The sequence below is a fragment of the Salvia hispanica genome, chromosome 5 (assembly GCF_029641045.1).
Source record: "Salvia hispanica isolate PSC_SH4W2 chromosome 5, Shi_PSC_v1, whole genome shotgun sequence".
Lineage (NCBI taxonomy): Eukaryota > Viridiplantae > Streptophyta > Magnoliopsida > Lamiales > Lamiaceae > Salvia > Salvia hispanica.
The window spans coordinates 24,920,266-24,947,464 of NC_142696.1; the positions used below are offsets into that span (position 1 = coordinate 24,920,266).

The 27,199-nt window shown below is 35.5% G+C and overlaps 1 protein-coding gene and 5 long non-coding RNA genes across 8 annotated transcripts; 4 read left to right on the forward strand and 2 right to left on the reverse strand.

The window, feature by feature from the left end:
• The first annotated feature begins 2,546 nt into the window (after positions 1-2,546).
• On the forward strand, positions 2,547-5,259 carry LOC125191334 (cytochrome P450 71A6-like). The gene is made up of 2 exons (XM_048088873.2): positions 2,547-3,536; positions 4,563-5,259. The coding sequence occupies exons 1-2, from the start codon at positions 2,853-2,855 to the stop codon at positions 5,172-5,174; spliced, it is 1,296 nt and encodes a 431-aa protein (XP_047944830.2). The 5' UTR covers positions 2,547-2,852; the 3' UTR covers positions 5,175-5,259.
• A 7,337-nt stretch (positions 5,260-12,596) lies between these two features.
• Positions 12,597-14,541, reverse strand: LOC125186663 (uncharacterized). 2 transcript variants are annotated; one of them, XR_016130413.1, is made up of 2 exons: positions 14,420-14,541; positions 12,597-12,780 (listed from the first exon to the last, which is right to left on the reverse strand). It is a non-coding gene; the product is annotated as an uncharacterized LOC125186663 (long non-coding RNA). The 2 variants fall into 2 exon arrangements; XR_016130412.1 differs by lacking the exon at positions 14,420-14,541 and adding an exon at positions 12,923-13,304.
• On the forward strand, positions 13,632-14,937 carry LOC148926504 (uncharacterized). Its single transcript, XR_016130411.1, has 2 exons — positions 13,632-14,186; positions 14,626-14,937. It is a non-coding gene; the product is annotated as an uncharacterized LOC148926504 (long non-coding RNA).
• A 4,710-nt stretch (positions 14,938-19,647) lies between these two features.
• LOC148926505 (uncharacterized) lies at positions 19,648-20,713 on the forward strand. The gene is made up of 2 exons (XR_016130845.1): positions 19,648-19,962; positions 20,402-20,713. It is a non-coding gene; the product is annotated as an uncharacterized LOC148926505 (long non-coding RNA).
• Positions 20,714-24,184: 3,471 nt separating this feature from the next.
• Positions 24,185-25,820, reverse strand: LOC148926506 (uncharacterized). 2 transcript variants are annotated; one of them, XR_016130848.1, is made up of 3 exons: positions 25,699-25,820; positions 24,899-24,966; positions 24,185-24,368 (listed from the first exon to the last, which is right to left on the reverse strand). It is a non-coding gene; the product is annotated as an uncharacterized LOC148926506 (long non-coding RNA). The 2 variants fall into 2 exon arrangements; XR_016130847.1 differs by lacking the exons at positions 24,899-24,966; positions 25,699-25,820 and adding an exon at positions 24,510-24,891.
• On the forward strand, positions 25,066-26,214 carry LOC148926507 (uncharacterized). Its single transcript, XR_016130846.1, has 2 exons — positions 25,066-25,465; positions 25,905-26,214. It is a non-coding gene; the product is annotated as an uncharacterized LOC148926507 (long non-coding RNA).
• Positions 26,215-27,199: the final 985 nt, after the last annotated feature.

Sequence of the window (27,199 nt, forward strand, 5' to 3'; positions counted from 1 at the left end):
AAACCCTACCAGGCTGTGTACACGGTGGGATCGGGAGCCGTCCTTGCTAGTCGGCCGGTCTCATGGGTGAAAAGTGTGGCCACACTTTCGTCGCACCATGGAAATGTTGAGATTGTGGAAATTGATGAGAAAAGTGGGGAGTTGTTTGACTGGCCAGTCTATGGAAAATATATTTTGTGATACTCGTGATACTCTCTTATAACTGCTTAAAACTCAAGCTCACTTGTTAAGGGTGGCATAACTTATAAAACGTTTTGACAACGAGTTCACTGAGTATTTCAAAATACTCAGCCCTGCATGTGTTTTCCTTATGTGCAGGTTGAACGATGACGAGCGATGGCAGGTGTTGAGCATGATAACTAATTAAGATGGATGTTTTCAACTTCTAGTGGGTTCACTAATGTTGGGATGAAAGCCATGTTTAATTACTTGCCACTCACCTACTGTCTGTTGGGTTACAAACTCATCTAACATCAGTGAGGGAAGTCGAAAGGTGTATATAATTCTTGTACAACCCCAATTAGTGTGAGCCTTTGTGTGAATGACCCAAAAATAAATCTGTCCAGGGTTGATCCAAAGCGGACAATATCAAACTAACGTTGCAGTTGACGATCCTAACACTGTCAAATCTAAGACTTAAGCTCCATCCGTCCATCCATATAATAAACGTGTATATATTTTAACAACATATATGAAGATATTTTAAGCTAAACTCTCTATTTACATTGGATGTTTTCTCTACAAATTACTAGTAGTACAATGCAAATGGTTTCTCTTTCACATTTCTTGATTCTGCTCCTCTCCACTCTTCTCCTGCTCTTCTTCCTCCAAAAATGTGGCGAAGTCTGTAGACGAAGTACATAAGAAGAATCCATCAAAATTGGGGTGTATGGTTTCACTATCTGAAACTGTCCCTCAAAGACTTTAAAGACTATCTAGTGGGTCATTTGTTACGTACAAGAAAAACTCGTTCCAAAAGACTAGTCTGTTAGCAGAGAGAACTCATTTAGTCTATTACTCATTTAGACTTTAAACGGTTTTAATCCGATTTTGATGGTTTTGACAGTCTCATTCGGGTTTAAACCGTTTAAAAATTGATGGAATTGTTAGTGTAGGACCAGTTGTGATCCGAGTTGAAATGTTTAGGATGCAAAAATTCAAAAAATCAAGTATAGAACCAAAATCATAAAATGAGCATATGTTTAGGACCAGTTTTGACCTTTACTCTTTATATATATAATATTGTATTGGCAGCTTGGGTCTTGGCTGTTGATAAAAAATATCTTAGTAAAGCACAAACAGACCCTTTTGCAACTAAAGCACTTATGTAAAATAAATACTCGGTACTAAATTTTAATAAAAAGTTTAAAAGTTTAAATATGAAATATTATTATGCATATCAAATCTCAATGCAATTTATCTAGTTATCACTTGAGTACTACTTATTAAATCTCATTTCATGAATCGCGTTAACAAAAAAATATTGCAAGTATTTGAACAGCCACCAACCAAGCCAAAGCTTTGAATCGCGTGAACATATAAAATAATGACATTATTAGTTGTAATCACGGGGACTCGCGTAGATTATAGTAAAATATAATCAAATCAAATAAGATCAAAACATATGCACGCAACCCGCATTAATGAATTTAATTTATAATTCAGCTTTGCTTTCAATAATTTCCACAATAATATAATATTCATTCTTTTAATCATGGATGCGCCTTCACGGTCCTCTCATACTCTATAATGTTCCCACTGAATATGGACTAAACGTTTTCACCCCCTTTCTTTTCCTTAAATAAGAAGATAGTTTCAAATTTCTTTCGAATACTAAATGGATTACCAAAAGTTTCTTCGTTCGATTCCTTTTTTATTTATAACAAATCAAAATTTTTAAAGGAGGTAACATAGTAGATTTGAATTTGAGACCTTTTATCTTAGGTATTAACCGTTCTATCAAGACCTTCCGCAGTTAATTTATGCTTAGCTTTGCATTATTATTTGAGTCCACTAACAAATACTCCCTCCGTCCCCGATTAAGAGTCACAAATTTCTATTTCGGTCCATCCCCAATTAAGAGTCACACTTCATTTTATCATAAATAGTGTAAGTGGGTCTCATATTCCACTAACACAATTCACTCACATTTTATTATAAAAGCAATATAAAAAAATGGGTCTCACATTCCACTATCTTTTTCAACCAACTTTTCTTTACATTTCTTAAAACTCGTGTCCGGTCAAAATGTGACTCTTAATCGGGGACGGAGGGAGTACATACAATTAGCTAGACTGGGCCAGACAAAATTTTTACCTAACAACACATTCCTCATATATAAAACAATTCTATAGTTTAGAGTTACAAAGATAAAACTAGATTAATCAAGAGTCCAAGACACTCCACTAATTCTAACATCCTAAATTCCATAATAGAAAACAGAAAAAGATACCCCGTATATATAGAAAGTTATGTAGCTGAAACTGAGCTTCCTTAACACTGAAGCAGTACATAAGAGGCGAAGTCTGTAGACGAAAAATCCATCAAAAATTGGGGTGTATGGTTTCACTATCAGAAACTGTCCCTCAAAGACTTTAAAGACTATCTAGTGGGTCATTTGTTACATACTAGAAAAACTCATTCCAAAAAACTAGTCTGTTAGTAGAGAGAACTCATTTAGTCTGTACACCACACATCGACCGATTACTCTTACGACCAATGTGGGACATTGAGTCCATAATGGTGTACCATCTTTCTCTGCAAATTACTACACCTACAATGCAAATGCTTTCTCTCTCACATTTCTTGATTCTGCTCCTCTCCACTCCTCTCCTCCTCTTCTTCCTCCACAAATGGCGTCGCAGCCACGCTCCATCCTCTCGAAAAAGACCACCGCCGTCTCCTCCAAAGCTCCCGTAGTTGGGGAACCTCCACCAGGTGGGCCCACTCCCCCACAGATCCCTCCAGTCCCTCTCCCGCCGCCACGGCCCCCTCATGCTCCTCCACTTCGGCAAGGTCCCCGTCCTCGTCGCCTCCTCCGCAGCGTATGCGTGCTTCATCTCCTGAGCAGCAAGAGGGTCCAGTCCTACCGCCGCGTGATGGAGGAAGAGACGTCCCTCATGGTCGACAAGATCCGTTCTTCATCCACGGCTGTGATCAACCTGAAGGACGCGGTGGCGTCGATGACAAACGATGTGATCAGCATGGTGGCGCTGGGGAAGAAGTCCAGCTGCGGAGAGAGGAATTTTCACAGAACTATAGCGGAGTTTGAGGAGCTGTTGGGGGTTGTACCTTTGTGGGAGTACATTCCATGGTTGAGTTGGATGAGGAGGTTTGATGGTGTGGATGGTAGGATTGAGAGAGTGGCTAAAGCATTGGATGAGTTTTTGGAGAGTGTGATTAAAGAGCATAGGGTTAGAGAGAGGAGAGAGAGTGATGGTGGTGACTTGGATTTTGTGGACATATTGCTTGATTTCCAGAGGGACAATGGAAGTGGCACTCCTGTTGATGATGACACTATCAAAGCTATTATCCTGGTATTACCCTCTTTCTCTCTCTTTCATTTTACAATATATATATATGCTCGTTTCGTTGATATAAAAACATGTCATTCTTTCATTTTATTCAATCGATAAAGATAATCTACTTTGAATTTTTAGTCAATTTTTTTTCTTTCTGATAAGGTGGAAAAATAATTTCGACTAACAATTCTTTACTCACTTTTTTTTTTATATATTTTACTAATTGTATATTAAAATATATGTCATCATAAAATTGAAAATTCTAAAGTTTGGTTAATTTGTGATTAATTTTGTTACTTTAAAGATAGTTAATTATTTCATAATTTTTTACATTATATTAATTCCATATTTTTCAGGTTTAAAATCTATGGTTTTAGTAAGTGATATAAATTTATATAAAAATATCCCTCAAAATCTAAATAAATGGAAAAATGAAGAAAAACAATATACTTATAATATGATTGATTATTTTTAAAGTTGTGGAATTGATAATAAATTAATTAAATTTTGTAATTTTTCAAGCCGTTTGCTCAATTTGATTGATTTGACCGTGAACTAACATGTCGCATATGCAATTCGGAAATTAAATTGGTGGAACATTGAATCAATATGATCCAAAAAATCGTGATGTACGTGAATGGGCCCACGGTTGAATTATTTGAACTTGTAACATTCAATTTGTTGTTTTGGTATATTCAACAAAAACCTTTAATTTGTTTGAATCTTGAATTAATTTAAATTATATCTTCTTTTTTTTTACTATTTTCTCACTTTTTTTTCCATGCATTTTTCTCTTATTTGTAAACCCTCATCAAAGTTGCAAGCAAATCATCTTTTGTGATATCATAATTTGAGTTTTTGACATCAATTTGTTGTTATACTTTAAAATTTTGATGCTTTTTTGTATAGTAGATATATACTAGAGTATTCATGCATGATCAATGGTCAGATTTCGATTAGTTGATTTTTAGGCTAATGAATCAATTGTTTTGAATGTTTCATAAATAATGGAGTATGAATGTGTATGAATCTTTACAAAAGGACATGTATGCTGGTGGAACCGATACTACATCCACAACTCTTGAATGGACGATGACAGAGCTTATAAGAAATCCAACAACCATGAAAACACTCCAAAATGAAGTGAGAGAAGTAGTGGGAAGCAAGGTCGAAATAGATGAGAAAGACTTAGAGAAAATGCTTTATTTAAAAGCAGTGACAAATGAGAGTTTGAGGCTGCACCCACCGATCCCATTACTAGTTCCTCGTGAATTAACTCAAGACACAAAAGTACTAGGCTACGACATCATATCCGGCACACGTGTCTTGATCAATGCTTGGGCAATTGCTAGGGATTCATTGTTATGGGAAAAACCTGAACAATTTTATCCTGAGAGGTTCCTTGAAATGAACATAGACTACAAAGGTTTGTATTTCGAGCTGATCCCGTTTGGGGCAGGTAGGAGGGGTTGTCCAGGTGTTACATTCGCTACGACAGTCTATGAGCTTGCTTTAGCAAAGTTAGTGCATAACTTCGATTTCGAATTGCCTAATGGAATAAAGATGGAGGAGTTGGATGTTAGTGAATCTAGTGGACTCACAATGCATAAAAAGTTTCCTTTACTTGTAGTAGTTTCTCCTCATACTTGTTAAGTACTACTCCGTCCGTCCCCCATAATTCGTCACTATTTGACTCGGCACGGGTTTTAAGAAATATAATAGAAAGTGAGTTGAAAAAGTTAGTGGCATATGGGTCCTACTTTTATATATTAGTTTTATAATAAAATGTGAGTGAGAATGAGTTAGTGGAATGTGAGGTCTACTAATAAAAATAGTAAAAGTGAAAGGTGACAAATTTTTAGGCACGGACGGAAATGAAAAAAAATGACAAATTTTTAGGGACGAAGGGAGTATTTCTAATGGCATCATGTTCATATGAATAAAAAAAATTTGACTTTGATTGTAACAAACATCTCCTTTTTAACAATACTTGTCGTCTTCTTTTCCTTTTTTTTAGAACTATAGAAAAAGTTTATTTCAAGAATTAATTGATTGTACATATATAAAGTATATATACTCAAAACTTTGGTTTTTAACCGATTCAATTTTTGACGAAAATATATAGGACTATAAGTTTTAATTTGTTGTATTTTGACAGTAGTCTAGATTCTTATTGAACATTAACTTAACTTTTTATATTTAGATGGTGAACTATGCAATCAAATTACAGCTACTCTCAAATACTTACAATTAATTATTTACTTTTATTAATTAATAGGTTATACATGATGGATTAAAAAATAAGCGCGACTGTATGCGCCAGGCCCATCATTATTGAATGGATTAAAAAGTAAGCACGATTGTGAGCGTCTAAATGGGTCAATCCAGAAATTTTACTGGGTTTACAAAACAAGGCTCATTTGGATCAAAAAATGGGGCCAGTCCAATGTTGACAAATTTGGTCATGAAGAACGAATTTGATCCCAATGACCTAAAAGAATTTTGTTATATTTATCTAAAAATGAAATGACAGTTTAAGTGGCACATCCTATAAAAGAATACTACAAATCATTTATTGTGGAAAGCACTATATAAATATTTTAATAGCTAGAATATTAAATTTAAAACACTTGTCTGTGTAAGCTAGAAGTTTGGGGAGCCTCGGCGGCCACGGCACGGCTCCCTATTGTGGAGGACAGGTGAGCCTGGGCGGGGAGGGGCAAATACGCCATCGCTGACTACTCGGCGTGGACAGGGCGGGGGGCAGGAGCCGCGGCTCCCTATTGTGGGGCACCAGAGGCCAGAAAAAGAGTTTTTTTTTTTTTATTTTTTATTTTCTGGTGATAGATATTCTAAATTGTAATAAAAATAATGTGATTTGTGCCAATAATTGAAAAAATAATGTGATTTGTGTTGTGGCTCTATTGGGATGGACAAATTTTTGTGGCTGTGTACAAAAAAAAGTGGCTTGTCTATAATAGTGTCTATCTTATCGTGGATACCCTAAAACATTAGCTTGAGTAATGGTTCACCAACATGCGCTATACGGTACAATTTCCGATGTTTCGTTTAGTATTCTTTGATTTTGATTTTTTTTGATGTAATTTTAAGGGTAAACTGCCTCTAAAATCGTCAACTTTCACAATAGTTTGGAATTTCCCGTGAACTTAAAAAGTTGCGTGAAAAATCATGAACTTTGCTGGGTTGTGCAAATTTCCTAAATGACCCGACCCTGAAATTTTCCGGCATAAACTTATCCTATATGGCAGCCGGAAGCGTGACTAGGCAGCTGGAATATAAAACGACGCCGTTTTGTGTTTGTTGAAAAAACATATTCGCTGAGTATAGGGTTTAGGCTGGTGGTGCACCGGAGCAGGTGGTGCGTCGGGGCGGCGGCAGGCGGTGGCGCTGGATACAACATCACCTAAAACTCCTCCAGATCTGCTGGGTAGAACATCATCATCCGAACAGCCACAATTTCACATCCTCTTTTAACTTGGGGATCTTGCCTTTAAATATTTGGAGTGAGAGGTAGGGGAGGGGCGGTCGGCGGTGGTTTCTGGAGGAGAGGGAGGAGCGGTCGGCGGTGGATGGTGATCATGGGGGCGAAGTCAGCGAGAGGAAGGGACGGAGGGCGATGGAGCGCCGCCGCTCCTACAGTGGTGGCAGCGGCGGCGAAGAGGTTGAGAGTGGGAGAGATAGAGGAGGGGAAAGAGGGAGAAAGGAGAGAAATAAAGAGTATAAGGAGAGGAGCAGGTGGTGCAAGGAGCGGCGGCAGGTGGTGGCAGCGGCGCTGGAGTGAGGAAGGAGAAGATCTACTTCTTTTCTCTTTTATTTTTATTTTTATTATTTTTATAATTAGGATTAGGGTAAATGAAGTGGAAGAAGAATGAGAATAAACACACTCAGCATCCAAATCATCTTCAATGTCAGCATAAATGCACACATCATCATTTTGCTTAGCCGGAATACTCGACTCGGGAAATCAGCACACGAAGGCAAAGTTCATGATTTTCCACGCAACTTTTAAAGGTCACGGAAAATTCCAAAATATTGTGAAAGTTGACGATTTTAGAGGCAATTTACCCTAATTTTAATTTGGTAAGTTGTTATTATGATGGATTAATACCTATAGTCCTATACTAATACAACTACTTATAATAAGTAGTTGGTGGGTGGTGGTAGTTGGTGGGTATCTAACTACTTATAACTACTTTGTTGAATCCATATGTAGTATTTCCTCCGTCCAAAAGGAAGATGACCCATTCTTTAGGCAGCACGAAATTTTATGTAACTTTATTTTGTATATTAAGAGGAGAGGATAAAGTAAGAGAGAGAGAATAAAGTAGAGATCAAAGGTGTTTAATTCTATTTTTTAGTAATGAGTCATCTTGATTGGAATAAACCAAAAAGAAAAGTGGGTCATCTTTAATGGGACGAAGGAAATACTATTAATTAGTAGTACGGTGGACCCTGAAATTTCTTCGTTTACTACTTTCTTTGTCTTTTAATACGTGTCTCATTTTAATTCGATAAACTTGTAAGAAATATAAAGGAAAATAAGTTGAAAAAGTTAGTGATATATGTCTGTCCTAATTTTATAATATATGTTGAGGGGAAATGAGCTAATGGAGAATGTGAGGTATAATGATAACAGTAGTAAAAACAAGAAGTATGACGATTTAATAAGGGACGAATCAAAATGAAAAATTAGGAAACATAATGGCGGACAAAAGGGTTATTGTTTATACAAATTATCAAAATTTTGAGATTTTAAGTGATTATTCTGTGCAAAAATTTCCGCCATCACAAAAAAAAAAAAACATATGCAAATTACTTTCTCAAATTTTAAATTCAAAATTTAAAAATATTATAATTTCTATAAAATAATTTTTATCATCCGCCTGCTTTGCTTTTGCGAATTACAATAATATATATAGAGCGACAATTTTTTTAAATAGGCTAAAAAAGAAAATTGTGGTAAGTTTTTTGGACGGATTGGATTAGTTCTCTATAGGCTTATAGCCTAGGGCCCCGAGCCTAAGTACAGTGATCCAGTTAATTTTGTTGGCCAAATTTATTAATTTGACATGTTTTTCTGATTTTTCCGTTTAATTTAATTTTTTTGTATTTACATTAGTTGAATTTTTTACGTTTGCACCGAATTATGATACATAATTATTTTTCACATGATATAACTTTTATATGATAAAATTGATTATTAAAGTTGATTAAAATTTTAATTTTTTAAATTAATACTTATGATGATATAATTTTTTTTATAATAAACATATTAAATGTTTTAATTTGGATTGAGACATGGTACATGAACATGAATTATACTCCGTACATAATTATGGGACACTCAATCTCATCCTCACAATCACTCTAACTCAATTCCTAAGACTAAGCCTCCTATCGTCGTGTGATATAAATGCGGTGAAAGGATAGTGTATTGACTTATGACGGGGACTATGTGTTATCTATGTGTTATGAGTAATGACATTGTTTTCAACGTGTCATGTTGTAATAGGTCATTATCCTAAATTTATGAAGATATGTTTAAACTCTGTGACTTGGTGCAATCACCAGCAAACCAAATTCTTATTTTATGTTATTTTCCTCGTCCAACTAAAAATGACTTATTATCCTTTTTAATTTATCTTAATCAAGATTACTCATCATGAACACCTATATTTCAACTTTATTTTATCTCTCTTATTTTATTCTCTTCAGTTAACATACAAAATAAAGCTATATAAAATCTCGTGTCGCACAAGGAAGGGATCATATATCTCTTTGTGATGGAGAGAGTAGTAGAGGGAGTACTTTACTACTCCATCCATCCACAAATAGTAATTCTATTTTGCTATTTTAGGAGGTTCAAAAAAAATAGTCGTATTTCTAAAATTTGAAAGTTTCTCTCTTTTAATTTACCCATTTTTTTTTCCTCTCTACCATACTTTACCTACTTTTTCTTCATATCCCTCTTATTTTACCTACTTTTTTATCATTTATTGTTTTACCAAATTTTCATTAAAACACAGGCCATCCACGAATGAGACTAATTTTTTGAATAGTTTCAGTGGACTTTGTAATCAAATTATTACTTCTATTGATGATTTTTTGAATTTAGTCTTATTGTAGGCCGCCATAGCTATACAATTATTTAATTAGCTCATTCTTGTATTAATATTTTCATGTCTAGTCAGAGACCACAAACCAAATACAGACAATTAAATTGGGCCTATCAAAAATTATATTGGTCTTCAAAATGAAGCCCATCAAGATAAAAAAATGGCCAACCCAAAAATTTTATTGGGTTACAGAACTAGGCCCATCCAAATCGAAAAATATGGAAAAATTTAGTCGTGAGGACGAATTTGCTTCCAATGAACAAAACTTTTCTAATTAGAGCAAATCTATGGAGCTTTTATTCTCCAATGGAGTTGATTTTTATTGGAGAATGGAAGTTAGTAAGCCCAAATAGAGTAAATACACTCTCTCACTGATGTAGATTATTTTACTACTCCTCCAGAAAACAACGAAAAAAAAAAAAAAAAACTTAATCTCTCTATCACATTATACCACAGCAAAAAAAAATCTTAATTTTTCTTTTATTATTTATACAAATTCTCAAGTTTTTTTTAAAATATAAGTGGTTATTTTGTGAAAAAATGTACGCCATAATATAAAAACATGCAAATTATTTCCTCAAAATTTCAAATTCAAAATTCAGAATATATAATTTCCACAAATAAATTTCAATATCCGTCTGCTTTGCTTTTACGAATTCCACTAGCGACAGTTTACTTTTTCTATTAATTTAAATTTTACTAATGGGACGGTGTAGCATATGTCCCCTACTTTAATCTCTCCTACCTTTATACACCATCCACTTAGCACACTATTCTTAATTTCTGTGTCGAAAAGAAATGTCTCAGTTAACAAGGATGGAGGGAGTAGATTTCCTCCGCAATTCCTCTATTTTCGTTATTTGTTCTCAAAGTTTTCTTTCTCGGCAGGAATTATCCCAGTGTAATCACTTTAAATTCTCCTAGCGGAATATATCTTTTTTCATCTCATTGCTATGTTTGTTGAGAGATTTAACGTTTTTCCTTTTTGTTGTCCAAACAAGAGTAAATGCCAAAATTGGTCCTAAACATATGGCCATTTTACCTTTTTGGTCCTAAACTTTATCTTTCGAATTTTTAGGTCCTACACATATGAAAATTTGATCATTTTGGTCATCCGCCAATAGTTCCGTTAAAAACTAAAGGTCAACGGCGATTTTGACCAAATTAAACTCTTAATTCTGATTTTCTAGTTACTAATTATTCTCCTAATTAATCTCCAAATTATATGGAGTTGGATGCAATAATGACGACAGAAAATCCAATATGAATTAGTTCATCATAAATCCAATAAATCATGAATCGCAATTAGCTTTACAAATTAAGAAGAATTAGTTCGTCATAGCCACAATCTATAATGCCACATCAGCTTCCCCCAATTTAAAAAAATTAAGATGAGTAAACCCTAGGAGGAGGAAGACGATTCAGGCTTGGCGAGATTCGACTGCAGATTTGGCCATAATGGTGGCAAATTCGTGCAAGCTGAGGACGCCGTCACCGTTGGTGTCGGCCTCCTGCATCATGTGGAATGAAGTGGAAGAAGAATGAGAATAAACACACTCAGCATCCAATCATCTTCAATGTCAGCATAAATGCACACATCATCATTTTGCTTAGCCGGAATACTCGACTCGGGAAATCAGCACACGAAGGCAAAGTTCATGATTTTCCACGCAACTTTTAAAGGTCACGGAAAATTCCAAACTATTGTGAAAATTGACGATTTTAGAGGCAATTTACCCTAATTTTAATTTGGTAAATTGTTATTATGATGGATTAATACCTATAGTCCTATACTAATATAACTACTTATAATAAGTAGTTGGTGGGTGGTGGTAGTTGGTGGATATCTAACTACTTATAACTACTATGTTGAATCCAAATGTAGTATTTCCTCCGTCCAAAAGGAAGATGACCCATTCTTTAGGCAGCACGAAATTTTATGTAACTTTATTTTGTATATTAAGTGGAGAGGATAAAGTAAGAGAGAGAGAGAATAAAGTAGAGATCAAAGGTGTTTAATTCTATTTTTTAGTAATGAGTCATCTTGATTGGAATAAACTAAAAAGAAAAGTGGGTCATCTTTAATGGGACGAAGGAAGTACTATTAATTAGTAGTACGGTGGAACCCTGAAAATTCTTCGTTTACTACTTTCTTTGTCTTTTAATACGCGTCTCATTTTAATTCGATAAAATTGTAAGAAATATAAAGGAAAATAAGTTGAAAAAGTTAGTGATATATGTCTGTCCTAATTTTATAATATATGTTGAGGGGAAATGAGCTAATGGAGAATGTGAGGTATAATGATAACAGTAGTAAAAACAAGAAGTATGACGATTTAATAAGGGACGAATCAAAATGAAAAACTAGGAAACATAATGGCGGACAAAAGGGTTATTGTTTATACAAACTATCCAAATTTTGAGATTTTAAGTGATTATTCTGTGCAAAAATTTCCGCCATCACAAAAAAAAAACATATGCAAATTATTTTCTCAAATTTTAAATTCAAAATTTAAAAATATTATAATTTCTTTAAAATAATTTTTATCATCCGCCTGCTTTGCTTTTGCGAATTACAATAATATATAGAGAGCGACAATTTTTTTAAAGAGGCTAAAAAAGAAAATTGTGGTGAGTTTTTTGGACGGATTGCATTAGTTCTCTATAGGCTTATAGCCTAGGGCCCCGAGCCTAAGTACAGTGATCCAGTTAATTTTGTTGGCCAAATTTATTAATTTTGACATGTTTTTCTGATTTTTTCTTTTAATTTAAATTTTTTGTATTTACATTAGTTGTGTCACGACCGCACTTTGCTAAGGATAGCAAAGCCAGGAAAACCGTGACTAGGGGTGGGAAATAAGAAGAGGGGAACAGAAAGGGGATAAACAATGACTAATATTCACTTAGAAATAAAGGGGAAAACAACTCAAATAAACTCTTAATCACCAAAACTTGAATGGAAATCTTACTTTTCAATAAATACTTATCAGAGTATAGAAGAACAATACGCAGCGGAATGAACACGGTCACATGTATGGAGACATGCACCTCTGAGAGCCTCTGCTTAAAATATAAAGAAAATCATAAACTCTGCTCAGCATTCTCCACCGTCACTGCTCAACCTGCACATTTAGAAATATATGCAGGGCTGAGTATAAAAATACTCAGTGAACACATTGCCGAAATATACATATATAAAATGAAAATATTGTCATGCCATCACAGTAACACTCGAGGGTTTTCACTTAAAAGGCCCGAGCTTACTAAATTCTTTGTGAGCTAAAGTTCGACTGATCAGTCTAAGTTCTTTTTATACTTTTGCCATATCTGAACACCAAGTGCCGTGGAGATGGTGCTCTCCCACGGTCACTTACATCTTTCTCCAGCCGAGGAGGTGGCCACCTCCCAACGGCCTCCATAACTTTATTTGTGACCCGTGGAAGGTGGCCACCTTCCACGGCCACTTGTGTACACTAATCCGAGTAGGGACACCACCCTCACTTGGACCCGAATTCGATTCTTACGTTCCAACCAAACAGATAGGCATAAAACATATCATTTATGGCAAGACAACATCATTTACATAAACAACAAACATAGATTCACATTTTCATATTTTCATCCACATTAGTATGTAGGATAGAAAAGTTCACCTCGTTCGTTTAATTTTCTTAATTTGAATTTCTCGCTCCGACCTTAACTTGCTCGCGGAGATAGCTTTCTTTTTGAAAATAAAAAAAAACATGTTCTTGATCAGACTCAAGGAAAAATATATAATCAAATTGCATGCTAAAGTAAGGTTCTGATTTGTTCTCTACTCTTTCTTAAAAGTTTTCTGAAATTATTTTACAAAATTAAACCGTCACGGTGCTACTATATTAAAACTCAGCTTTCCTTCGAATTAATTGTTTCAAAAATTAAAATATCGTCTAAGATATTATCACAACGTCCCCACAATTATTTATTTACACCTTACATTAATTTGGGAAGCCCAAACTTTAATATACGAATGCAACAACTAAAACAATTAAATCCTAGTCTAGCTCTTATCAAATTAGTCCAAAACCATATACTCCAAGTTCCGGCCCAACAAAGTGACTCCCAAAACAAGTCCTATTAATTTAATTAAAATTCATTCACTTATTAAAATGAAAAATGGTAATGTATCTCTCATTTTCTCTCTTCCAGTAAATACCCAAAACTCTCTCTCTCTCTCTCAAAACAAAACACTAAAAAAAGAAAAAAACGTTTTCCTTCTTCTGTCTCTCACTCGCCGCCCCCTTCCTGATCAGCGCCGCCGTCTCACGCTTCCGTCGTGAGACGGCAGCCACCTGCCACCTCCATCTTAGAACTTCTCTCCCCCTCTTCTCTCTCTTTTCTCACCCCGATACAGCCTCATCTCTCTTCTCCGAGGATTCTGCACAATCGCCGCCGCGGGGATTCTCTCCCTCTTGGCTGCTGCCCGCGCAAGCGCAGGTGTCACCGTTCGGGGTACTGTCGGTGCTGCAACAACTCTTTTCGGCCAGCGGTAATTCCTTCCCCTTTTTTTTCTATTCTCGATTTTATTTAATTATGAGTTGTTCTCGAGAAATTGGAGTTGATTTGGTTTCAAGAGGCAAAAACATCTTCTACTAGAATAAAGGTTGAACTTATTCCAAGTGATTTTAATGTTTGCACCAAATTCTCATGAGTTAACTACTGTGAATGATGAAAAGTATGCTATGGAAATAAAACATAGATATGGGAACTTAGAAATTATACCCTGTTGTTGGGAGAAAACTGTAAGAAGAACACTAGTGGAGCTCACTGTCTCTACCCCTTTTCTATCTGACTCCTATTTTCTTCTCTCAAATTTTTGGATATGGTGAAATTGGGGAATAACTTGCATACAAAAACATAGTATATGATAGCTATCGTTGGGAACGTAATGTTATATACTGATATACAATTTGTTGGGCATTTTTCAGGCGGTGGAGTAAATTTGGCAGATTTTTGGGAGGACGCGTGGAGTTGGAGTTGGCATTTTTGAGAGTATATTGGGCTGCCAAAAGAAATACAGAGGACATGGAGATGGGCTCTTTCAATAATGGTTTTAGAAGAAAGATTGGACTAAAAAAATATATATATATATAGTTGATAGGCCCAAAATACACGTCAATTTTCTTAATTTCATTTCTTCTATTTTGGAGATGTAGGGATATTCACTTATGTAAACTTATGCCTTAGTTTAGTGGTCTATCAATTACTTCAATAGTGTAACTCTTCCTTTTTTTTTTTCATTCATTCATATCTTTTAATTGGTTTGGTTTAGGAAACTAGAAATTTGTACTCAAAAGAACTTGGAATTCTAGATAATATTCTGCTAAACGTTTGGCATTTCTATATATATAAAAATACCACTAAGCATATAGGAAAAAAAAGTCAGGGCGTTACATTCTACCCACCTTAACAAAAATTTCGTCCCGAAATTTGATGTACTCCTTATCTGAGTAACTCCGGCAGTGCAAAGAGATAATGTTGTTCTTCTCGTTTCTTCGGTGATTTTATGAGCTCCAATAAATCGTGGCCTTGACGTACGTTATAACAAATACCTTATCTCCTATTTTATTTTTCATCTTAGATCAGCACGCATCAGCTTAAGATTTGGTGTTAGTTTGAGCTTCATTGATCCTAACACGGATTCGTTGTACGACATCAACATTTCACTTATCGCATTTGGTGCTAACATTTATCTTTTACCAACTTCGTGTCAGGCCCTCATCGGTAGATTGTACGAATAAGTTTTCAAGAAACATGGAAATTATTTACCGTTGGACTCGTCACGTCCCTTCAAGATAAGAAGAGAAGAAAAGCTGCAAGGGTTTTCTTAACCATACTTTTAGAGTTTGAGAATTTTCATATTAGGAGTTTCCTAGATGGAAGGAGTTGTAAAAGAATGGGGATATATCTGATGTAGATTTTTATAATTGGTGTCAACAATATAATCTCGAGGATTAGTAAATTGAAGAGTTCCAAGGATCACTCGATGACATATATAACATAGCGACTGAACAACTAGTCGCAAGTGGATAGGAAAAGCAAGCAATTGCTCAGAAGTTCTGATGGACTTTAGTCAATCATCACGTGACACGACGCCACATCAGTAATTTATCAAGGTTTATAGACAATTTAGAAACCAACTCATAAAGAAAGACAACTCGAGTAAACTAATTAAGAGTGGAAACAAGTGGTTAGGTTTAAACCTGGAGCTGCAGAAAAGGCTCGAAACATGAGAGAATATTTGTAGTGGAATTGAGAAGGGGGCTACTCATATAATAAAAGAGTTTGCCATCAATCTGTGTTTAAAAATACAAACATGTGAATAAAAGATCTTGAAAGAATATATCAAGCTTGAAAGAGAACAATCATCTTAGACATATAATCATTCCGAAGGCCATATTTTATGCAGGACTTGGGATAGAGTATAGAAGTAGGAATTCATAGAATCATAATATTGTTCTCATCCCAAATGAATCAAGGGGAAACTCTAACCAATCAGGGGTGTACGAAAAAAATATGAGGATAAGTTCACTTTATTTAAATGGATCACGAATTGATATAAAATATAAAGAAAATTGTGGTGACGACTTATAGACATGAGTAATTCAAGGTCTGAATCAAACGAGGAGGTATTATAAATGCACTAAGTCGAGATGATGCTCGTAAAAAAAGTATTCGGGCTAAGGTGCGAATAGTAGATCACAAATTCTTTAGGGAGGGAGCAAATAACGCCTTCACTTTGAAGAAAAATTATGGGTGCCGGACAACAATAAACTCAGAAACAAAATCATGAGTAAGGCACACTATAACCCTCGCACCACCCACCTTGGAAATAAGAAAATATAACAATGACATGAAAAGAAGTCTGGTGGGATGGTACGAAAAGGAACATCTCTACATTCTTAGAAAAGGTGTAACAAAGGACTTTTTGGCATGTTTGCCCAACTGAATTTAAGGATTATTGTTATGTGGGTAATCATTGACCATCACATCAAATTGAGTTCCAGGATCACATCGAGACTTTTTAAAGGCTTTCAGAAGGAACTGGGCACCAAACTAAATTTGAGCACGACATTTTACCAAGTACAGACGAGCAATCAGAAAGAACACTTCAAACCCTGGAGGATGCGTTAAGAGCAGACGTACAAAATTGAGGGATCAGGTGGGAATCTATCACACTCCAGATGGAATTCGAATATAATAATAGTTACCTATCGACGTCGTTACAACACTATACGAGGCTCTATGGTAAGAAGGCGGAGATTACTACTTTGCTAAGATGAAGGTTAGTGTTGTTGCTCAAGATCATTCTCATCATCTGTTAGGGTGGTTTACATTCTCTTGTCTTATCATTTGCGAAGCATGATAAAGAAAATCTTAAAAGCTGAGTACACTTCACCACTATGTCTGATGACTATAGCTAAAAATTACGGCTCTGTAGTGTTCTCGACAATTCACGATGGTCATTCTCGTTGCCTTTTACTTTTTTACACATGACTAAATTCTTTTTACTAAGTTGAAATTAATTCTTCTGCTACATCGTTTAATTAAATCGAAGGTACTATCTTTTGTTTTAACTGGATTGTCACCAAGGATAGTGGTCACCCAGATTGTTCACTTTTGTTTGGACATGAAAGAGGGGAGTATCTAGTTCCTAAACTTTTCTACAAATATCCTTTGTTCGCAACTCAAACATTGTTATCTTTCTTTTTTTTTTTTTTTTTTTTCATGACTAACTTTCTTTCTGATTACATACTTTTTCTCTTCACTGCTCGGGAAAGCGAGAAATGTTTATAATTGTTCGTCTATGTTCGAGTCCATACTATGTTCATAGAAGGCATGCATAGCTTAAAATTTTTAGTTCTTGGAAATATCTTACATGCAATGTATTCATGAATTTACTCGAAAGGGCACATTCTTTCAAAAATCCTTTAACTTTTCTCAATCGAGAGAAATATCACCCTTTTTCGTAATAATTTGCACAGAAATGCATCCTTCCATTTGCACCTTCACTACATCTACTTAAAATAAAATACTTCTTTTTTATCATTTAAAGTCTTTACTCGATAAAAACACATCAACTATTTTCTCAAAGCCTTTACTCAATAAAGAAACATCATCTCCTCTCTCAAAATTTCCAAACTGTTACTTGAAAGTAACAATTTAATCTTTTCTTTATAATTCGCACTTTCAACTCTTTCTTCCGAGTATCTACTCAATAAAACTCATCTTTCTCAAAAGTCTCCTCCCCCCCTTTTTTTTTTCCTTCCATTTCTTGAAACAACGACCTGATAAGACTCTTCATCCGTTTCTCTAAAATCTCATATTTTCATAACGGACCCGTTCATTTGACCGTCGGTCCCTGCAACTTTCTCTTATTAAACCTTTTGAACATCTCTACTTGATTTTAAAAGAAAGAACAAATTACCTTTTTCCTCGTTGAGCATGATTGGTGGGAATGCTGAGAGTTCGTTGACTGATTATATAATCTAGTGGAACAAGTCTAGACCGGTAACTGAAAGAGACTCTTGGGTTCAGAGCATCAAAGAAATTGCTCTGATACCACTCTGTCACGACCGCACTTTGCTAAGGATAGCAAAGCCAGGAAAACCGTGACTAGGGGTGGGAAATAAGAAGAGGGGAACAGAAAGGGGATAAACAATGACTAATATTCACTTAGAAATAAAGGGGAAAACAACTCAAATAAACTCTTAATCACCAAAACTTGAATGGAAATCTTAATACGCAGCGGAATGAACACGGTCACATGTATGGAGACATGCACCTCTGAGAGCCTCTGCTTAAAATATAAAGAAAATCATAAACTCTGCTCAGCATTCTCCACCGTCACTGCTCAACCTGCACATTTAGAAATATATGCAGGGCTGAGTATAAAAATACTCAGTGAACACATTGCCGAAATATACATATATAAAATGAAAATATTGTCATGCCATCACAGTAACACTCGAGGGTGTTCACTTAAAAGGCCCGAGCTTACTAAATTCTTTGTGAGCTAAAGTTCGACTGATCAGTCTAAGTTCTTTTTATACTTTTGCCATATCTGAACACCAAGTGCCGTGGAGATGGTGCTCTCCCACGGTCACTTACATCTTTCTCCAGCCGAGGAGGTGGCCACCTCCCAACGGCCTCCATAACTTTATTTGTGACCCGTGGAAGGTGGCCACCTTCCACGGCCACTTGTGTACACTAATCCGAGTAGGGACACCACCCTCACTTGGACCCGAATTCGATTCTTACGTTCCAACCAAACAGATAGGCATAAAACATATCATTTATGGCAAGACAACATCATTTACATAAACAACAAACATAGATTCACATTTTCATATTTTCATCCACATTAGTATGTAGGATAGAAAAGTTCACCTCGTTCGTTTAATTTTCTTAATTTGAATTTCTCGCTCCGACCTTAACTTGCTCGCGGAGATAGCTTTCTTTTTGAAAATAAAAAAAAACATGTTCTTGATCAGACTCAAGGAAAAATATATAATCAAATTGCATGCTAAAGTAAGGTTCTGATTTGTTCTCTACTCTTTCTTAAAAGTTTTCTGAAATTATTTTACAAAATTAAACCGTCACGGTGCTACTATATTAAAACTCAGCTTTCCTTCGAATTAATTATTTCAAAAATTAAAATATCGTCTAAGATATTATCACAACGTCCCCACAATTATTTATTTACACCTTACATTAATTTGGGAAGCCCAAACTTTAATATACGAATGCAACAACTAAAACAATTAAATCCTAGTCTAGCTCTTATCAAATTAGTCCAAAACCATAGACTCCAAGTTCCGGCCCAACAAAGTGACTCCCAAAACAAGTCCTATTAATTTAATTAAAATTCATTCACTTATTAAAATGAAAAATGGTAATGTATCTCTCATTTTCTCTCTTCCAGTAAATACCCAAAACTCTCTCTCTCTCTCTCAAAACAAAACACTAAAAAAAGAAAAAAACGGTGTCCTTCTTCTGTCTCTCACTCGCCGCCCCCTTCCTGATCAGCGCCGCCGTCTCACGCTTCCGTCGTGAGACGGCAGCCACCTGCCACCTCCATCTTAGAACTTCTCTCCCCCTCTTCTCTCTCTTTTCTCACCCCGATACAGCCTCATCTCTCTTCTCCGAGGATTCTGCACAATCGCCGCCGCGGGGATTCTCTCCCTCTTGGCTGCTGCCCGCGCAAGCGCAGGTGTCACCGTTCGGGGTACTGTCGGTGCTGCAACAACTCTTTTCGGCCAGCGGTAATTCCTTCCCCTTTTTTTTCTATTCTCGATTTTATTTAATTATGAGTTGTTCTCGAGAAATTGGAGTTGATTTGGTTTCAAGAGGCAAAAACATCTTCTACTAGAATAAAGGTTGAACTTATTCCAAGTGATTTTAATGTTTGCACCAAATTCTCATGAGTTAACTACTGTGAATGATGAAAAGTATGCTATGGAAATAAAACATAGATATGGGAACTTAGAAATTATACCCTGTTGTTGGGAGAAAACTGTAAGAAGAACACTAGTGGAGCTCACTGTCTCTACCCCTTTTCTATCTGACTCCTATTTTCTTCTCTCAAATTTTTGGATATGGTGAAATTGGGGAATAACTTGCATACAAAAACATAGTATATGATAGCTATCGTTGGGAACGTAATGTTATATACTGATATACAATTTGTTGGGCATTTTTCAGGCGGTGGAGTAAATTTGGCAGATTTTTGGGAGGACGCGTGGAGTTGGAGTTGGCATTTTTGAGAGTATATTGGGCTGCCAAAAGAAATACAGAGGACATGGAGATGGGCTCTTTCAATAATGGTTTTAGAAGAAAGATTGGACTAAAAAAATATATATATATATAGTTGATAGGCCCAAAATACACGTCAATTTTCTTAATTTCATTTCTTCTATTTTGGAGATGTAGGGATATTCACTTATGTAAACTTATGCCTTAGTTTAGTGGTCTATCAATTACTTCAATAGTGTAACTCTTCCTTTTTTTTTTTCATTCATTCATATCTTTTAATTGGTTTGGTTTAGGAAACTAGAAATTTGTACTCAAAAGAACTTGGAATTCTAGATAATATTCTGCTAAACGTTTGGCATTTCTATATATATAAAAATACCACTAAGCATATAGGAAAAAAAAGTCAGGGCGTTACATTCTACCCACCTTAACAAAAATTTCGTCCCGAAATTTGATGTACTCCTTATCTGAGTAACTCCGGCAGTGCAAAGAGATAATGTTGTTCTTCTCGTTTCTTCGGTGATTTTATGAGCTCCAATAAATCGTGGCCTTGACGTACGTTATAACAAATACCTTATCTCCTATTTTATTTTTCATCTTAGATCAGCACGCATCAGCTTAAGATTTGGTGTTAGTTTGAGCTTCATTGATCCTAACACGGATTCGTTGTACGACATCAACATTTCACTTATCGCATTTGGTGCTAACATTTATCTTTTACCAACTTCGTGTCAGGCCCTCATCGGTAGATTGTACGAATAAGTTTTCAAGAAACATGGAAATTATTTACCGTTGGACTCGTCACGTCCCTTCAAGATAAGAAGAGAAGAAAAGCTGCAAGGGTTTTCTTAACCATACTTTTAGAGTTTGAGAATTTTCATATTAGGAGTTTCCTAGATGGAAGGAGTTGTAAAAGAATGGGGATATATCTGATGTAGATTTTTATAATTGGTGTCAACAATATAATCTCGAGGATTAGTAAATTGAAGAGTTCCAAGGATCACTCGATGACATATATAACATAGCGACTGAACAACTAGTCGCAAGTGGATAGGAAAAGCAAGCAATTGCTCAGAAGTTCTGATGGACTTTAGTCAATCATCACGTGACACGACGCCACATCAGTAATTTATCAAGGTTTATAGACAATTTAGAAACCAACTCATAAAGAAAGACAACTCGAGTAAACTAATTAAGAGTGGAAACAAGTGGTTAGGTTTAAACCTGGAGCTGCAGAAAAGGCTCGAAACATGAGAGAATATTTGTAGTGGAATTGAGAAGGGGGCTACTCATATAATAAAAGAGTTTGCCATCAATCTGTGTTTAAAAATACAAACATGTGAATAAAAGATCTTGAAAGAATATATCAAGCTTGAAAGAGAACAATCATCTTAGACATATAATCATTCCGAAGGCCATATTTTATGCAGGACTTGGGATAGAGTATAGAAGTAGGAATTCATAGAATCATAATATTGTTCTCATCCCAAATGAATCAAGGGGAAACTCTAACCAATCAGGGGTGTACGAAAAAAATATGAGGATAAGTTCACTTTATTTAAATGGATCACGAATTGATATAAAATATAAAGAAAATTGTGGTGACGACTTATAGACATGAGTAATTCAAGGTCTGAATCAAACGAGGAGGTATTATAAATGCACTAAGTCGAGATGATGCCCGTAAAAAAAGTATTCGGGCTAAGGTGCGAATAGTAGATCACAAATTCTTTAGGGAGGGAGCAAATAACGCCTTCACTTTGAAGAAAAATTATGGGTGCCGGACAACAATAAACTCAGAAACAAAATCATGAGTAAGGCACACTATAACCCTCGCACCACCCACCTTGGAAATAAGAAAATATAACAATGACATGAAAAGAAGTCTGGTGGGATGGTACGAAAAGGAACATCTCTACATTCTTAGAAAAGGTGTAACAAAGGACTTTTTGGCATGTTTGCCCAACTGAATTTAAGGATTATTGTTATGTGGGTAATCATTGACCATCACATCAAATTGAGTTCCAGGATCACATCGAGACTTTTTAAAGGCTTTCAGAAGGAACTGGGCACCAAACTAAATTTGAGCACGACATTTTACCAAGTACAGACGAGCAATCAGAAAGAACACTTCAAACCCTGGAGGATGCGTTAAGAGCAGACGTACAAAATTGAGGGATCAGGTGGGAATCTATCACACTCCAGATGGAATTCGAATATAATAATAGTTACCTATCGACGTCGTTACAACACTATACGAGGCTCTATGGTAAGAAGGCGGAGATTACTACTTTGCTAAGATGAAGGTTAGTGTTGTTGCTCAAGATCATTCTCATCATCTGTTAGGGTGGTTTACATTCTCTTGTCTTATCATTTGCGAAGCATGATAAAGAAAATCTTAAAAGCTGAGTACACTTCACCACTATGTCTGACGACTATAGCTAAAAATTACGGCTCTGTAGTGTTCTCGACAATTCACGATGGTCATTCTCGTTGCCTTTTACTTTTTTACACATGACTAAATTCTTTTTACTAAGTTGAAATTAATTCTTCTGCTACATCGTTTAATTAAATCGAAGGTACTATCTTTTGTTTTAACTGGATTGTCACCAAGGATAGTGGTCACCCAGATTGTTCACTTTTGTTTGGACATGAAAGAGGGGAGTATCTAGTTCCTAAACTTTTCTACAAATATCCTTTGTTCGCAACTCAAACATTGTTATCTTTCTTTTTTTTTTTTTTTTTTTTCATGACTAACTTTCTTTCTGATTACATACTTTTTCTCTTCACTGCTCGGGAAAGCGAGAAATGTTTATAATTGTTCGTCTATGTTCGAGTCCATACTATGTTCATAGAAGGCATGCATAGCTTAAAATTTTTAGTTCTTGGAAATATCTTACATGCAATGTATTCATGAATTTACTCGAAAGGGCACATTCTTTCAAAAATCCTTTAACTTTTCTCAATCGAGAGAAATATCACCCTTTTTCGTAATAATTTGCACAGAAATGCATCCTTCCATTTGCACCTTCACTACATCTACTTAAAATAAAATACTTCTTTTTTATCATTTAAAGTCTTTACTCGATAAAAACACATCAACTATTTTCTCAAAGCCTTTACTCAATAAAGAAACATCATCTCCTCTCTCAAAATTTCCAAACTGTTACTTGAAAGTAACAATTTAATCTTTTCTTTATAATTCGCACTTTCAACTCTTTCTTCCGAGTATCTACTCAATAAAACTCATCTTTCTCAAAAGTCTCCTCCCCCCCTTTTTTTTTTCCTTCCATTTCTTGAAACAACGACCTGATAAGACTCTTCATCCGTTTCTCTAAAATCTCATATTTTCATAACGGACCCGTTCATTTGACCGTCGGTCCCTGCAACTTTCTCTTATTAAACCTTTTGAACATCTCTACTTGATTTTAAAAGAAAGAACAAATTACCTTTTTCCTCGTTGAGCATGATTGGTGGGAATGCTGAGAGTTCGTTGACTGATTATATAATCTAGTGGAACAAGTCTAGACCGGTAACTGAAAGAGACTCTTGGGTTCAGAGCATCAAAGAAATTGCTCTGATACCACTCTGTCACGACCGCACTTTGCTAAGGATAGCAAAGCCAGGAAAACCGTGACTAGGGGTGGGAAATAAGAAGAGGGGAACAGAAAGGGGATAAACAATGACTAATATTCACTTAGAAATAAAGGGGAAAACAACTCAAATAAACTCTTAATCACCAAAACTTGAATGGAAATCTTACTTTTCAATAAATACTTATCAGAGTATAGAAGAACAATACGCAGCGGAATGAACACGGTCACATGTATGGAGACATGCACCTCTGAGAGCCTCTGCTTAAAATATAAAGAAAATCATAAACTCTGCTCAGCATTCTCCACCGTCACTGCTCAACCTGCACATTTAGAAATATATGCAGGGCTGAGTATAAAAATACTCAGCGAACACATTGCCGAAATATACATATATAAAATGAAAATATTGTCATGCCATCACAGTAACACTCGAGTGTTTTCACTTAAAAGGCCCAGCTTACTAAATTCTTTGTGAGCTAAAGTTCGACTGATCAGTCTAAGTTCTTTTTATGCTTTTGCCATATCTGAACACCAAGTGCCGTGGAGATGGTGCTCTCCCACGGTCACTTACATCTTTCTCCAGCCGAGGAGGTGGCCACCTCCCAACGGCCTCCATAACTTTATTTGTGACCCGTGGAAGGTGGCCACCTTCCACGGCCACTTGTGTACACTAATCCGAGTAGGGACACCACCCTCACTTGGACCCGAATTCGATTCTTACGTTCCAACCAAACAGATAGGCATAAAACATATCATTTATGGCAAGACAACATCATTTACATAAACAACAAACATAGATTCACATTTTCATATTTTCATCCACATTAGTATGTAGGATAGAAAAGTTCACCTCGTTCGTTTAATTTTCTTAATTTGAATTTCTCGCTCCGACCTTAACTTGCTCGCGGAGATAGCTTTCTTTTTGAAAATAAAAAAAAACATGTTCTTGATCAGACTCAAGGAAAAATATATAATCAAATTGCATGCTAAAGTAAGATTCCGATTTGTTCTCTACTCTTTCTTAAAAGTTTTCTGAAATTATTTTACAAAATTAAACCGTCACGGTGCTACTATATTAAAACTCAGCTTTCCTTCGAATTAATTATTTCAAAAATTAAAAGAAAAAAAAGAAAAACGTTTTCCTTTTTCTGTCTCTCACTCGCCGCCCCCTTCCTGATCAGCGCCGCCGTCTCACGCTTCCGTTGTGAGACGGCAGCCACCTGCCACCTCCATCTTAGAACTTCTCTCCCCCTCTTCTCTCTCTTTTCTCACCCCGATACAGCCTCATCTCTCTTCTCCGAGGATTCTGCACAATCGCCGCCGCGGGGATTCTCTCCCTCTTGGCTGCTGCCCGCGCAAGCGCAGGTGTCACCGTTCGGGGTACTGTCGGTGCTGCAACAACTCTTTTCGGCCAGCGGTAATTCCTTCCCCTTTTTTTTCTATTCTCGATTTTATTTAATTATGAGTTGTTCTCGAGAAATTGGAGTTGATTTGGTTTCAAGAGGCAAAAACATCTTCTACTAGAATAAAGGTTGAACTTATTCCAAGTGATTTTAATGTTTGCACCAAATTCTCATGAGTTAACTACTGTGAATGATGAAAAGTATGCTATGGAAATAAAACATAGATATGGGAACTTAGAAATTATACCCTGTTGTTGGGAGAAAACTGTAAGAAGAACACTAGTGGAGCTCACTGTCTCTACCCCTTTTCTATCTGACTCCTATTTTCTTCTCTCAAATTTTTGGATATGGTGAAATTGGGGAATAACTTGCATACAAAAACATAGTATATGATAGCTATCGTTGGGAACGTAATGTTATATACTGATATACAATTTGTTGGGCATTTTTCAGGCGGTGGAGTAAATTTGGCAGATTTTTGGGAGGACGCGTGGAGTTGGAGTTGGCATTTTTGAGAGTATATTGGGCTGCCAAAAGAAATACAGAGGACATGGAGATGGGCTCTTTCAATAATGGTTTTAGAAGAAAGATTGGACTAAAAAAATATATATATATAGTTGATAGGCCCAAAATACACGTCAATTTTCTTAATTTCATTTCTTCTATTTTGGAGATGTAGGGATATTCACTTATGTAAACTTATGCCTTAGTTTAGTGGTCTATCAATTACTTCAATAGTGTAACTCTTCCTTTTTTTTTTTCATTCATTCATATCTTTTAATTGGTTTGGTTTAGGAAACTAGAAATTTGTACTCAAAAGAACTTGGAATTCTAGATAATATTCTGCTAAACGTTTGGCATTTCTATATATATAAAAATACCACTAAGCATATAGGAAAAAAAATGTCAGGGCGTTACAAGTTGAATTTTTTACGTTTGCACCGAATTATGATACATAATTATTTTTCACATGATATAACTTTTATATGATAAAATTGATTATTAAAGTTGATTAAAATTTTAAATTTTTAAATTAATACTTATGATGATATAATTTTTTTTTATAATAAACATATTAAATGTTTTAATTTGGATTGAGACATGGTACATGAACATGAATTATACTCCGTACATAATTATGGGACACTCAATCTCATCCTCACAATCATTCTAACTCAATTCCTAAGACTAAGCCTCCTATCGTCGTGTGATATAAATGCGGTGAAAGGATAGTGTATTGACTTATGACGGGGACTATGTGTTATCTATGTGTTATGAGTAATGACATTGTTTTCAACGTGTCATGTTGTAATAGGTCATTATCCTAAATTTATGAAGATATGTTTAAACTCTGTGACTTGGTGCAATCACTAGCAAACCAAATTCTTATTTTATGTTATTTTCCTCGTCCAACTAAAAATGACTTATTATCCTTTTTAATTTATCTTAATCAAGATTACTCATCATGAACACCTATATTTCTATTTTATTTTATCTCTCTTATTTTATTCTCTTCAGTTAACATACAAAATAAAGCTATATAAAATCTCGTGTCGCACAAGGAAGGGATCATATATCTTCTTTCTGATGGAGAGAGTAGTAGAGGGAGTACTTTACTACTCCATCCATCCACAAATAGTAATTCTATTTTGCTATTTTAGGAGGTTCAAAAAAAATAGTCGTATTTCTAAAATTTGAAAGTTTCTCTCTTATAATTTACCCATTTTTTTTTCCTCTCTACCATACTT